Source organism: Poecile atricapillus, chromosome 31 (assembly GCF_030490865.1).
Source record: "Poecile atricapillus isolate bPoeAtr1 chromosome 31, bPoeAtr1.hap1, whole genome shotgun sequence".
Classification (NCBI taxonomy): domain Eukaryota; kingdom Metazoa; phylum Chordata; class Aves; order Passeriformes; family Paridae; genus Poecile; species Poecile atricapillus.
Genome location: NC_081279.1, coordinates 3,038,753 through 3,053,198, shown reverse-complemented (window position 1 = coordinate 3,053,198; position 14,446 = coordinate 3,038,753). Strand labels below are relative to the sequence as shown.

The window sequence follows — 14,446 nt, the reverse complement described above, 5'->3', positions numbered from 1 at the left end:
GTCCCCGTTCCTGTTTCAGGGTCCCCCGTTCCCGTTTTGGGGTCCCCTCCCCGTTTCGGGGTCCCCATTCCCGTACCCTGTGGGAAGGCGAGCAGGGCCGAGCTGTGCACGGGCAGGGAGTGCGTCCTCTGCACGGCCCCGCGGCTCCCGGGGACCCCCCCGCGCCCCCCCCGGCCCCGAACCAAAGGGCTCTGGGGGGGAACCAGGGGGTTACCGGGGGGGGGGGCAGCACCCCCAGGGTGGGGGGAGCCCCCCAGAAAGGTCTCCAGGGGAGAGGGAGACCCCCAACACAAATAAAAACAACCAAGGGCAGGTGGATCTGCACCCCCCCACCCCCACCCAATCCCCCCACCTCCCCAAAATCCCCCACCACCCCAAATCCCCACCCCACCCATCCTGCCCCAAACCTCCCCCCAAAACCCCCCAAAACCTCCCCACCCCACCCCCCAATCTCCCCCCAAAATCCATCCCCACCTCCCAAAACCCCCCCAAATCCGCCCCCAAAACCCCTCCCCCCAAAACTCCCCCCAATCCCCCCACCAAATCCCAACTCCCTAAACCTCCCCCAATCCCCTCCCCAATCCCTCCCAACCATCCTCCCCAAATCCCCCATCCCCCAAATCCTCATCTCTGCCCTAAAATCCTCCTGCCCCAACCTCCCCAAAATCCCCCTCAAAACCTCCCCAAAATCCCACCCCACCCTCACTCCCCAAATCCCTCCCCAACCTCCCCAAAATCCCCCCAAACCTCCCCAAAATCCCCACCCCAATCCCCAAATCCCCCTAAACCCTCCCCCCAAACCCTCGTTTCCCCCCCAAAACACCCCCCAGAATCCTCCCCCTAAACCTCCCCAAAGCCCCCACCCCAAATCCCCATCTCCCCCTAAACCCTCCCCCCAAATCCTCATCTGCCCCCCCAAACACCCCCAGAATCTTCCCCCAAAACCTCCACAAAACCCCCTCCCCAAATCCCCATATCCCCCTCAAACCCTCCCCCCAATCCTCATCTACCCCCCAAACACCCCCCAAAACCTCCCCCAAAACCCCCACCCCAAATCCCCCTCAAACCCTCCCCCCAAATCCTCACCTGCCCCCCAGCATCCTCCCCCTCTCCCCCTAAACCCTCCCCCCAATCCTCCTCTGCCCCCCCCAGCCTCCAGCCTCCTCCCCCTCTCCCCCTAAACCCTCCCCCCCAATCCTCACCTGCCCCCCAGCATCCTCTCCCTCTCCCCCTAAACCCTCCCCCCAATCCTCCTCTGCCCCCCCAGCCTCCTCCCCCTCTCCCCCTAAACCCCAAATCCCCCTCAAACCCTCCCCCCAATCCTCCTCTGCCCCCCAGCATCCTCCCCCTCTCCCCTCTCCCCGTTCCCCCCCAATCCTCACCTGCCCCCCCAGCCTCCTCCCCCTCTCCCCCGTTCCCCCCAGACCCACCTGCCGTCCCTGTGTGCCCAAGGGGGGGGCTCCGAGGGGGGCTCTGGGGGTCGGGGCCCCCCCGGGGGGTCCCAGCAGCCCCAGGCGGGCGGGGGGGGGCAGGGCCCGGGGGGGCAGCGCGAAGGGGCGGCCCCCCCCCCGCCGCCCCCCCCCCCACAGAGCCAGCTATGGGGAGAGAGTTGGAGCCGAAGGCCCAGCTGGGGGGGGGGAAATGGGGGGGTCAGAGGGGGCTGAGACCCCCCAAAACCCCCCAGAAAGGGGGAGACAGCCCCCCCCACACACCCCCAAACTGGGGAGACTGGGAAATTGGGGTGGGGGGCAGACCCCTTTGACCCCCCCCAGGTTGGGGTGGGAGATAAAATCACCTGGAGGGAGGAGAAACCCCCCCAGAACAGGGCAGACAGCCCCCCCCACACCCCCAAACTGGGGAGACTGGGAAATTGGGAAATTGGGGTGGGGGGAGACCCCCCCAGGTTGGGGTGAGAGGTAAAATCACCCGGAGGGAGGAGGAGAAACCCCCCCAGAACGGGGCAGACAGCCCCCCCCCACACCCCCAAACTGGGGAGACTGGGAAATTGGGAATTGGGGTGGGGGGAGACCCCTTTGACCCCCCCAGGTTGGGGTGAGAGATAAAATCACCTGGAGGGAGGAGGAGAAACCCCCCCAGAACGGGGCAGACAGCTCCCCCCACACCCCCAAACTGGGGAGACTGGGAAATTGGGGTGGGGGGAGGTGGGGAGAGACCCCTTTGACCCCCCCCAGGTTGGGGTGGGAGGTAAAATCACCCGGAGGGAGGAGGAGAAACCCCCCCAGGGAATGGAAATGGGGTTTTTGGGGGGGTCTGGGGGGTCCTGGAGCCCCCCAGTACCTTTTGGGGGGCCGGTATCCGGGGGGGCCGTCCAGGGGCCCCTTCTTGGGGAAGGCGCGGAGCAGCTTCAGCACCTGCTGCTTCCAGGACTGGAGCCGCTTCTTCTGCGTCTCCGTGAACGCCTGGGGGGGCCCGGGGGGGTCATGGGGGGGTCCCCGAGGTTTGGGGAACCCCCCAGGACCCCTGGGACCCCCCCCGAGGGTACCTCATGGCTCAGGCACTTCTCGAGCAGCTGGAGGTAACTGGTGATGTTCTCCTCGTCCGGCCGCGACACCAGGAGCTGGGTGCACACTGCAGAGGGGTCAGGGGTGCCCAGACCCCCCAAAAACCCCCAAAATCACCCCAAAACCCCACCCCAAACCCCAGGACAGCCCCAGGAGCTGGGTGCACACTGCAGAGGGGTCAGGAGTACCCAAACCCCCAAAATCACCCCAAAATCACCCCAAAACCTCACCCCAAACCCCAGGGACAGCCCCAGGAGCTGGGTGCACACTGCAGAGGGGTCAGGAGTACCCAAACCCCCCAAAATCACCCCAAAACCCACCCCAAAACCCCACCCCAAAACCTTGGGACAGCCCCAGGAGCTGGGTGCACACTGCAGAGGGGTCAGGGGTGCCCAAAACCCCCCAAAACCCCCAAAATCACCCCAAAACCTCACCCCAAACCCAGGGACAGCCCCAGGAGCTGGGTGCACACTGCAGAGGGGTCAGGAATACCCAAACCCCCAAAATCACCCCAAAACCCCACCCCAAACCCCAGGGACAGCCCCAGAAGCTGGGTGCACGCTGCGGGGGGGTCAGGGGTGCCCAGACCCCCCAAAATCACCCCAAAATCACCCCAAAACCCCCCAAACCCACCCCAAACCCCAGGGACAGCCCCAGGAGCTGGGTGCACACTGCGGGGGGGTCAGGGGTCCCCAGAACCCCCAAAAACCCCCGAAATCACCCCAAAACCCCACCCCAAACCCCAGGGACAGCCCCAGGAGCTGGGTGCACACTGCAGGGGGGTCAGAGGTGCCCAAAACCCCCAAAACCCCCAAAATCACCCCAAAACCCCACCCCAACCCCTTGAGACACCTCTAAAACACCCCTGGGACCCTCCCGAACCCCTTCTAGAGCTCTGGGACCCCTCCCCAAACCCCTTTTAGAGCTCTGGGACCCCTCCCCAAACCCTGACCCCATTCAGAGCTCTGGGACCCCTCCCCAAACCCCTTCTAGAGCTCTGGGACCCCCCCAAACCCCTTTTAGAGCTCTGGGACCCCTCCCCAAACCCTGACCCCATTCAGAGCTCTGGGACCCCTCCCCAAACCCCTTCTAGAGCTCTGGGACCCCTCCCCAAACCCTGAACCCCTTTTAGAGCTCTGGGACCCCTCCCCAGACCCTGAACCCTTTTAGAGCTCTGGGACCCCTCCCCAAACCCTGACCCCATTCAGAGCTCTGGGACCCCTCCCCAAACCCTGAACCCCTTTTAGAGCTCTGGGACCCCTCCCCAAACCCTGAACCCCTTTTAGAGCTCTGGGACCCCTCCCCAAACCCTGAACCCCTTTTAGAGCTCTGGGACCCCTCCCCAGACCCTGACCCCATTCAGAGCCCTGGGACCCCTCCCCAGACCCCTTTTAGAGCTCTGGGACCCCCCCCAGACCCTCCCCCCTCCCCCTGGGGCTGTCCCCTGTCCCCTCCCGGGGGTCCCCGCTCACCCTTGCCCATCACCCGGGTGAACTGGCCCGGGATGTCCCCGTCGGGGACGGGCGCCGCGGGGGCCTCGGCCTCGGGCCCGGGGGCCGGGGGGGGCGCGAAGGCGTCGGGGGGGGCCCCGTCGGGGGGTCCGGGGGGAGGGGGCGCGGCCGGGGGGGGCCGGAAGGCTTTGATGGGGGTGACCAGGATCTGCTGCAGCTCCTGCAGAGCCGTCCACAGGTTGCCCCCCTCGAGGATGTCCTGGGGGAGGGGGACACGGGGAGGGGACATCAGGGACACCCCCTGGAAGGTGGGGGATGTGGAGAACCATCCCAGCTCTGGGGACACGGGGGACACCCTGATCCATCCTTGGGGACACCCTGGTCCATCCTTGGGGACACCCCGGTCCATCCTTGGGGACACTGAGAACCATCCTTGGGGACACCCTGATCCATCCCTGGGGACACTGAGAACCATCCCAGCTCTGGGGACACCCTGGTCCATCCTTGGGGACACTGAGAACCATCCCAGCTCTGGGGACATGGGGGACACCACAATCCATCCTTGGGGACACCCTGATCCATCCTTGGGGACACCCTGGTCCATCCCTGGGGACGTGGAGAACCATCCCAGCTCTGGGGACACTGGGGACACCCCAATCCATCCTTGGGGACACCCTGATCCATCCTTGGGGACACTGAGAACCATCCCAGCTCTGGGGACACTGGGGACACCCTGATCCATCCTTGGGGACACGGTGAACCCCCCCAGCAGCAGCCCTGGAGTCACTGCCAGGCTCTGGGGACACCGGGGACCCCCTCCAGGAGCTCTGGGGACACTGGGGACCCCCCACACCAACCCAGTGACCCCCAGACCCTCCCAGTCCCACTCCATCCCAGTGCCCCCCAGTGCCCTCCCAGTGCCCCCCACTCCCTCCCAGTGCCCTCCCAGTGTCCCCCAGTGCCCTCCCAGTGCCCCCCACTCCCTCCCAGTGCCCTCCCAGTGTCCCCCAGTGCCCTCCCAGTGCCCCCCACTCCCTCCCAGTGCCCCCCACTCCCTCCCAGTGCCGTCCCAGTGCCCCTCAGTGCCCTCCCAGTGCCCCCCAGTCCCTCCCAGTGTCCCCCAGTGCCCCCCACTCCCTCCCAGTGTCCCCCAGTGCTCTCCCAGTGCCCCCCACTCCCTCCCAGTGCCCTCCCAGTGCCCCTCATTGCCCTCCCAGTGCCCTCCCAGTGCCCTCCCAGTGCCCCCCACTCCCTCCCAGTGCCCTCCCAGTGCCCCCCACTCCCTCCCAGTGCCCTCCCAGTGCCCCCAGTGACCTTCTCCAGTGCCCTGAGGACGCTCTGCCGCTCCCGCAGCTTCTGGATGCTCAGGGCGATCTTGTGCCGAGCGCCTTTAGTGACGTTCTGGAGGGGACAGGGGTGTCAGGTGGCTCTGGGGGTGTCACACGGCTCTGGGGGCATCCCAGTGTCCCAGTGTCCCCTCCTGGCCTCCCAGTGTCCCCTCCCAGCGCCCCAGTGTCCCGTCCCAGCCTCCCAGTGTCCCCTCTTAGTGTCCCAGTGTCCCCTCCCAGTGTTCCAGTGTCCCCTCCCAGTGTCCCAGTGTCCCAGTGTCCCCTCCCAGCCTCCCAGTGTCCCCTCCCAGTGTCCCAGTGTCCCCTCCCAGTGTCCCAGTGTCCCCCTGTCCCCTCCCAGTGTCCCAGTGTCCCAGTGTCTCCTCCCAGTGTCCCAGTGTCCCAGTGTCCCCTCCCAGTGTCCCAGTGTCCCAGTGTCCCAGTGTCCCCTCCCAGTGTCCCAGTGTCCCAGTGTCCCCTCCCAGTGTCCCAGTGTCCCCTCCCAGTGTCCCCTCCCAGTGTTCCAGTGTCCCCTCCCAGTGTCCCAGTGTCCCCCTCCCAGTGTTCCAGTGTCCCCTCCCAGTGTTCCAGTGTCCCCTCCCACTGTCCCCGTGTCCCCTCCCAGTGTCCCCGTGTCCCCTCCCAGTGTCCCCGTGTCCCCTCCCAGTGTCCCCTGTCCCCTCCCAGTGTCCCCTGTCCCCTCCCAGTGTCCCAGTGTCCCCTCCCAGTGTCCCGTGTCCCCCCCCAGGCCAGGAGGGGCTCACCTGGGACTCCAGGTGATGCTCTGTCAGCGTCATCATCTCCTCGTAGCTCATCTGTGCGAACAGCGCCGCGTACTTGTGCAGCCGCAGGCTCTTCAGCCACGAGGGGACATCTGGGGAGGGGGCCCCGGGGGGGTGTGAGGTGGGAGCAGCCCCCCAGGACCCCCCCCGAGCTCCCCGGAGCCCCCCGCCCACCCTTCATGCCGCTGCCGTCCTCCTGGAAGGAGTTTCTCCCGCCGGGCTCCTCGGTGTGCTCGCTGCCCGACGAGGCCACGCTGCTCTGCGGGGACAGCGGCGCGTGCTCCCCGAACGCCGGGGGGGGTCCCCGGGGTGCCGTGGGGGGGTCCTCGGGCCCCCCCGAGCCCCCCCAGTCACCACCCGGGCCGGGCTGGGGGCTGCCGGGCACCAGCGCCAGCGAGCGCTTCAGGGGGCTGGGGTGCAGCTGGCACGGCAGGGCTGGGGACACAGCGGGGACAGGGCTGGGAGGGGGCTCCAGAGACCCTTCCCCAGGCCCTGGGACCCCTCCCAGAGCCCCTCGTCCCTCCCCAGTGGGTGGAACCCCACCCAGCCCCCTCCCCATATCCCCCAGGACCCCCCAACCCCTTTTCCCAATCCCCTCATTGACCTCCAGGGTCCCTCTGGCCCCTTCCCCATCATCTGACCCTTGCCCACCCCTCCCTGTCCCCACTCCCAGCTGCTTTCCCCCCACTCTTCCACCACCCCTTCCTCCCTTTTCTCTTCTTCCTCCTCCCCTTTTCCTCAATTCCCCCCCATTTTTCCCCATTTCCTCCCCTTTTTCCCCACTCTCCCCATTCCTCCTACTTCCTCACACTTCACCCCCGTTTTACCCCAATTCTCCCCATTTTCCATTTCCCTCCCCTTTCTCCCCATTCTCCCCATTCCTCCTCCTATTTCCCCACTCCTTCACCCCCCGTTTTACCCCAATTCTCCCCATTTTCCATTTCCCTCCCCTTTTTCCCCATTCTCCCCATTCCCCACCTTTCCCCCCCATTTTATTCCAATTCTCCCCCATTTTCCATTTCCCTCCCCTTTCTCCCCACTCTTCCCGTTCCCCCTCCTATTTCCCCACCCCTTTCCCCCCCGTTTTACCCCAATTCTCCCCATTTTCCATTTCCCTCCCCTTTTTCCCCATTTCTCCATCTATTTCCCCATCTTTCCCCCCCATTTTACCCCAATTCCCCCCCATTTTCCATTTCCCTCCCCTTTATCCCCACTCTCCCCATTTCCCCTCCTATCTCCCCACCCCTTTCCCCCTGTTTTACCCCAAGTCTCCCCATTTTCCATTTCCCTCCCCATTCTCCCCTTTTTCCCCATTCCACCCCTTTCCCCCGTTTTACCCCAACTCTCCCCATTTTCCATTTCCCTCCCCTTTTTCCCCATTCTCCCCATTCCACCCCTTTCCCCCGTTTTACCCCAATTCTCCCCATTTTCCATTTCCCTCTCCTTTTTCCCCATTCCACCACTTTCCCCCCATTTTACCCCAATTCTCCCCATTTTCCATTTCCCTCTCCTTTTTCCCCACTTCTCCTCCTATTTCCCCACCTTTCCCCCCTGTTCTACCCCAATTCTCCCCATTTTCCATTTCTCTCCCCTTTTTCCCCACTCCTCCTCCTATTTCCCCACCTTTCCCCCCCGTTTTACCCCAACTCTCCCCATTTTCCATTTCCCTCCCCCTTTTCCCCATTCCCCACCTTTCCCCCCCGTTTTACCCCAATTCTCCCCATTTTCCATTTCCCTCCCCTTTTTCCCCATTCTCCCCATTCCACCCCTTTCCCCCGTTTTACCCCAATTCTCCCCATTTTCCATTTCCCTCCCCATTTTCCCCATTCCCCACCTTCCCCCCTGTTTTACCCAACTCTCCCCATTTTCCATTTCCCTCCCCTTTTTCCCCATTCCACCCCTTTCCCCCCCGTTTTACCCCAATTCTCCCCATTTTCCATTTCCCTCCCCTTTCTCCCCATTCCCCACCTTTCTCCCCCATTTTACCCCAATTCCCCCCCATTTTCCATTTCCCTCCCCTTTATCCCCACTCTCCCCGTTCCCCCTCCTATCTCCCCACCCCTTTCCCCCCCGTTTTACCCCAATTCTCCCCATTTTCCATTTCCCTCCCCTTTTTCCCCATTCTCCCCATTCCACCCCTTTCCCCCCCATTTTACCCCAACTCTCCCCATTTTCCATTTCCCTCCCCCTTTCCCCCATTCCACCCCTTTCCCCCCCGTTTTACCCAACTCTCCCCATTTTCCCCCAACTCCCCGTCCCCCCGTTCCCCCGGTACCTGTGGGGGTCTGGAACGGGGGGTGCCCGTTCTCCCGCGGGGCCGTTCCCGGTGGGTGCTGCTCTGCCCAGGTCCCCCCTCCCTGTGTCCCGCTGCCCCCGGGCTCGGGGGGCTCGGGGGGCCACTCGTGTGCGGGGGGCCGGCGCTGGGGGGGCCCGGCCGGGGCCAGCCGCTCCTCCAGGTGGCCGAGCCACAGGGCCAGCGCGCTGCGGTCGTCGGCGGTGGTGGCGGGGTGGATGAGGGCGTAGGAGAGCAGCTGCCGCGACTCCTCCACGCAGCGATTGCTCTCGATGGCGTCGGCCAGAACCTTCTGCAGCCGCTTCATGTACTCGGCCTTGGCGGCGGCGTTGCCCGGCTGCAGCAGGGGAAGGTGGGCCAGCAGCAGGGCCACCGCCGCCTCGGCCGGCTCCTGCGGCCACTGGGAGATGGCAGCTGCGACAGGGACGGGACAGAGTCACTGAGAGCTCCGGGGAACGGCGCAGGGTGGCAGCTGGGACGGGGGACACACAGGGACGGGAGTTGGGGAACCCCCGAAAGGCCGGGTGATGCTGACGAGAGCCCGACAACACCCCCCAGGAAACCTACAACACCCCCAAAGAACCCTGAAACCCCCCAGGAAACCTACAACACCCCCAAAGAACCCTGGAACACCCCCCAGGAAACCTACAACACCCCCAAAGAACCCTGGAACACCCCCCAGGAACACTGGTACAACCCCAAAGAACCCTGGAACACCCCCCAGGAAACCTACAACACCCCCAAAGAACCCTGGAACCCCCCAGGAAACCTACAACACCCCCAAAGAACCCTACAACACCCCCAAAGAACCCTGGAACACCCCCCAGGAAACCTACAACACCCCCAAAGAACCCTGGAACACCCCCCAGGAAACCTACAACACCCCCAAAGAACCCTGGAACACCCCCAAAGAACCCTGGAACACCCCCCAGGAAACCTACAACACCCCCAAAGAACCCTGGAACACCCCCCAGGAAACCTACAACAGCTCCAAAGAACCCTGGAACACCCCCAAAGAACCCTGGTACAACCCCAAAGAACCCTGGAACACCCCCCAGGAAACCTACAACACCCCCAAAGAACCCTGGAACACCCCCCAGGAAACCTACAACAACCCCAAAGAACCCTGGAACACCCCCCAGGAAACCTACAACACCCCCAAAGAACCCTGGAACACCCCCGAGGAACCCTGGAACACCCCCAAGGAACCCTACAACACCACCAAGGAACACTACAACACTCCTGAGGAACCCCGTAACACCCCCAAAGAACCCCGTAACCCCCCCAAAGAACCCTGGAACCCCCCCAAGGAACACTACAACACCCCCAAGGAACCTTGGAACACCACCAAGGAACCCTACAACACCCCCAAGGAACCCTGGTACACCTCCAAGGAACACTGTAACCACCCCCAAAGAACCCTGGAACACCCCCAAGGGACCCTGGAACCCCCCCAAAGAACCCTAAAACACGCCCAAAGAACCCTGGAACATCCCCAAGGAACCCTACAACACCCCCAAGGAACCCTGGAACACCCCCAAGGAACCCCATAACACCCCCAAGGAACCCTGAAACACCCCCAAAGAACCCTGGAACCCCCCCAAAGAACTCTAAAACACGCCCAAAGAACCCTGGAACATCCCCAAGGAACCCCATAACACTCCCAAGGAACCCTGTAACACCCCCAAAGAACACTACAACACCCCCAAAGAATCCTGTAACACCCCTAAGGAACCCTGGTACAACCCCAAGGAACCCCGGAACACCACCAAGGAACCCCGGAACACCACCAAGGAACCCTACAACACTCCTGAGAAACCCTGTAACACCCCCAAGGAACCCCATAACCCCCAAGGAACCCTGGTACACCCCCAAGGAACCCTGGTACACCCCCAAGGAACCCTGGAACCCCCCCAAAGAACCCTGGAACACCCCCAAGGAACCCCATAACACCCCCAAGGAACCCTGGAACCCCCCCAAAGAACCCTGGAACCCCCCCAAAGAACCCTGGAACACCACCAAGGAACACTACAACACCCCCAAGGAACCCTGGTACACCTCCAAGGAACACTGTAACCCCCCCCAAAGAACCCTGGAACACCCCCAAGGAACCCTGGAACCTCCCCAAGGAACCCTGGAACCCCCCCAAAGAACCCTAAAACACGCCCAAAGAACCCTGGAACACCCCCAAGGAACCCTACAACACCCCCAAGGAACCCTGGAACACCCCCAAGGAACACTACAACACCCCCAAAGAATCCTGTAACACCGCAAGGAACCCCATAACACCCCTAAGGAACCCTGGTACACCTCCAAGGAACCCCATAACACCCCCAAGAAACCCCATAACACGCCCAAGGAACCCTGGTACACCCCCAAGGAACGCTGGTACACCCCCAAAGAACCCTGGAACACCACCAAGGAACCCTACAACACCCCCAAGGAACCCTGGTACAGCCCCAAGGAACACTGTAACCACCCCCAAGGGACCCTGGAACCCTCCCAAAGAACCCTAAAACACGCCCAAAGAACCCTGGAACACCCCCAAGGAACCCTACAACACCCCCAAGGAACCCTGGAACACCCCAAGGAACCCCATAACACCCCCAAGGAACCCTGGAACACCCCCAAAGAACCCTGGAACACCACCAAGGAACCCTACAACACCCCCAAGGAACCCCATAACACCCCCAAGGAACCCTGGAACCTCCCCAAGGGACCCTGGAACCCCCCCAAAGAACCCTAAAACACGCCCAAAGAACCCCATAACACCCCCAAAGAACCCTGGAACACCCCCAAGGAACACTACAACACCCCCAAAGAATCCTGTAACACCGCAAGGAACCCCATAATACCCCCAAGGAACCCTGGTACAACCCCAAGGAACCCCATAACACCACCAAGGAACCCCATAACACCCCCAAGGAACCCTGAAACACCCCCAAGGAACCCCATAACACCCCCAAGGAACCCTGGAACCCCCCAAAGAACCCTGGAACCCCCCCAAGGAACCCTGGAACACCCCCAAGGAACCCTGGAACATCCCCAAAGAACCCTAAAACACGCCCAAAGAACCCTGGAACATCCCCAAGGAACCCCATAACACTCCCAAGGAACCCTGTAACACCCCCAAGCAACACTACAACACCCCCAAAGTATCCTGTAACACCCCAAGGAACCCCATAACACCCCTAAGGAACCCTGGTACACCTCCAAGGAACCCCATAACACCCCCAAGGAACCCTGGAACACCACCAAGGAACCCTACAACACCCCCAAGGAACACTACAACACCCCCGAAGAATCCTGTAACACCCCCCAGGAACCCCATAACACCCCTAAGGAACCCTGGAAGCCCCCCAAAGAACCCTGGTACACCACCAAGGAACCCTGGTACACCCCCAAGGAACACTGGTACACCCCCAAGGAACACTGTAACCCCCCCAAAGAACCCTAAAACACCCCCAAGGAACCCTGGAACCACCCCCAAGGAACCCTGTAACACCCCCAAGGAACACTACAACACCCCCAAGGGACCCTGGAACACCCCCAAGGAACCCTAAAACACCCCCAAAGAACCCTGGAACACCCCCAAGAAACCCCGTAACACCCCCAAGAAACCCTGGTACACCTCCAAGGAACCCTGGAACACCCCCAAGGAACCCCGTAACACCCCCAAGAAACCCCATAACACCCCCAAGGACCCCCGTAACCCCTCTCCACCCCCCAGTCCCGTGGTGCCGCCCCTCACCGGCGCTGTTGGCCTCGGCCTCGAGCAGGTGGATGTCAGGACAGTCGGCCAGCGAGTGCTCGAGGCAGAGCTGCAGGAAGCGCGCCTGGGTGCGGGTGACGCGCTTGAGCAGCGCCAGCAGTGCCACCGTCTGCTCGCACTCGCTCCAGCCCCGGAACCAGCCGGCCACGATCCCCACCTGGTCCCGGAACATCATGGCTGGGCTGGGGGCGGCGGGGCCGGGGTGGGGGGAAAGGGGAGGCGGCCCTGCCCCCCCTCACGTGGCGGGGGGGCCCCCCCGGGCCGGGCAGCGCATGGGGGGTGCGGGCGGGGGGTGCCGAGGGGCCCCCCCGGGCTGGGAGCGCGGGGGAGGGTCCGGAGAGTCCTGCGGAGAGACGGGACACGGGCTCGGGGCTCGGCATCCCCCGGACCGGGAGATCCCCCCCGGGAGGACGGTCAGGAACCGCGGGGAACAGACCACCCCCACCCCCGGCGGGACAGCGAACCCCAAAAGCGACGAGGAACCCCCCCCGCAGGGACCCCCGGAGCGGCTTCACCCCCGGGAGATCGGGGATCCCCCTCGGGGAACCGGAGACCCCCGGGAGATCGGGGATCCCCCTCGGGGAACCGGAGACCCCCGGGAGATCGGGGATCCCCCCTCGGGGAACCGGAGACCCCCGGGAGATCGGGGATCCCCCCTCAGGGGACAGGAGACCCCCGGGAGATCGGGGATCCCCCCTCGGGAACCGGTGACCCGCGGGAGATCGGGGATCCCCACTCGGGGAACAGGAGACCCCCGGGAGATCGGGGATCCCCACTCGGGGAACAGGAGACCCCCGGGAGATCGGGGATCCCCCCTCGGGGAACCGGAGACCTCCGGGAGATCGGGGATCCCCACTCGGGGGACCGGTGATCCCCGGGGGAATCGGGGATCCCCCCTCAGGGGACCGGAGACCCCCCGGGAGATCGGGGATCCCCCCTCAGGGGACCGGTGACCCCCAAAAGCGACGAGAAACCCCCCCCGCAGGGACCCCCGGAGCGGCTTCACCCCCGGGAGATCGGGGATCCCCCTCGGGGAACCGGAGACCCCCAAAAGCGACGAGGAACCCCCCCCGCAGGGACCCCCGGAGCGGCTTCACCCCCCGGGAGATCGGGGATCCCCCTCGGGGAACCGGAGACCCCCGGGAGATCGGGGATCCCCCTCGGGGAACAGGAGACCCCTGGGAGATCGGGGATCCCCCCTCAGGGGACAGGAGACCCCCGGGAGATCAGGGATCCCCCCTCGGGGAACAGGAGACCCCCGGGAGATCGGGGGTCCCCCCTCGGGAACCGGTGACCCCCGGCGAGAATCGGGGATCCCCCCTCAGGGGACCGGTGATCCCCGGGGGAATCGGGGATCCCCCCTCAGGGGACAAGAGACCCCCGGTAGATCAGGGATCCCCCCTCAGGGCACCGGTGACCCCCGGCGGGAATCGGGGCCACCCCAGAACGGACAAGGAGCCCCAAAGCGACCGGGGGCGCTCCCAAGGCGCGCGGAGCCCCCCTCAAACACGGGGATCCCCCGGATTGCAGGGACCCCGCACGGAGCCGCCGGTGTCCCCCTGCCGGGACCCGCCGGTGTCCCCCTGCCGGGACCCCCCCGGTCTCCCCCTGCCGGGACCCCCCCGGTGTCCCCCTGCCGGGACACCCCCGGCCCCCTCAGCCCGCCCGATCCCGCTCCCGCCGCTCCCGGTCCCCTCAGCCCGCCCGATCCCGCTCCCTCCGCTCCCGGTCCCCTCAGCCCGCCCGATCCCGCTCCCGCCGCTCCCGGTCCCCTCAGCCCGCCCGATCCCGCTCCCGCCGCTCCCGCCGCCCCCGTTCTCCCCTCAGCGCGGGGCGGGGGAGGGAGGGGGCGCAGGCCCGGCGGGGCCGGGGCCAGTTCCAGGAGCCGGGGCCAGGACCGGGAGGGCTCGGTGAGCCCAGGGGGGGCCCGGAGGGCGCGGGGGGTCCCGTCCCGGGGGTGCCGGGGAGGATCCGCCGGAGCCCGGGGGGGTCCCGGGGGTCGCGGCCGCCCCTCACTCACCACCGCCGCCGCCGCCGCGCAACGTCAGCGCGTACGACACGCACGCTGCGTCGCTGCGTCACGGCGCCGCCGCCGACGGGCCAATGGGAGGGCTGAGCGGCGCGGGGTCCCCTCGAGACCCCGCCCACCGCGCGCGGCGACCAATAGGAGACCCCGCGCGGGCGGGCGCGCGCGACGTGGGGGCGTGGCCTGGTGTGCGCCACGCTGGCCACGCCCCTGGCGCTGGCCACGCCCCCATCAGCGCAGCTGTCAATCAAAGAGGCCACGCCCCGTTCTGA

General features: G+C 65.1%; 2 protein-coding genes across 2 annotated transcripts; one reads left to right on the top strand and one right to left on the bottom strand.

Moving 5' to 3' along the window:
- On the bottom strand, positions 1-12,442 carry SAMD4B (sterile alpha motif domain containing 4B). The gene is made up of 10 exons (XM_058859973.1): positions 12,128-12,442; positions 8,359-8,790; positions 6,258-6,518; positions 6,066-6,175; positions 5,288-5,374; positions 3,995-4,232; positions 2,504-2,589; positions 2,299-2,420; positions 1,431-1,627; positions 1-191 (listed from the first exon to the last, which is right to left on the bottom strand). Exons 1-10 carry the CDS (start codon positions 12,321-12,323, stop codon positions 16-18), a joined length of 1,905 nt encoding a protein of 634 aa, XP_058715956.1. The 5' UTR covers positions 12,324-12,442; the 3' UTR covers positions 1-15.
- LOC131590005 (collagen alpha-1(I) chain-like) lies at positions 12,322-14,446 on the top strand. Its single transcript, XM_058859795.1, has 2 exons — positions 12,322-12,855; positions 14,069-14,446. Exons 1-2 carry the CDS (start codon positions 12,322-12,324, stop codon positions 14,444-14,446), a joined length of 912 nt encoding a protein of 303 aa, XP_058715778.1.

Coding starts and splice junctions, on each gene's coding strand:
- SAMD4B (XM_058859973.1), bottom strand. CDS start 12,323: ATGATGTTCCGGGACCAGGTGGGGATCGTGGCCGGCTGGTTCCGGGGC. Junction 4,233..5,287: donor TCCTCAGGGCACTGGAGAAG/GTCACTGGGGGC, acceptor CCCCTCCCCCAG/GACATCCTCGAGGGGGGCAA. Junction 2,421..2,503: donor AGAAGTGCCTGAGCCATGAG/GTACCCTCGGGG, acceptor GGGCCCCCCCAG/GCGTTCACGGAGACGCAGAA.
- LOC131590005 (XM_058859795.1), top strand. CDS start 12,322: ATGGCTGGGCTGGGGGCGGCGGGGCCGGGGTGGGGGGAAAGGGGAGGC. Junction 12,856..14,068: donor GGATCCCCCCTCGGGAACCG/GTGACCCGCGGG, acceptor CGGTGAGCCCAG/GGGGGGCCCGGAGGGCGCGG.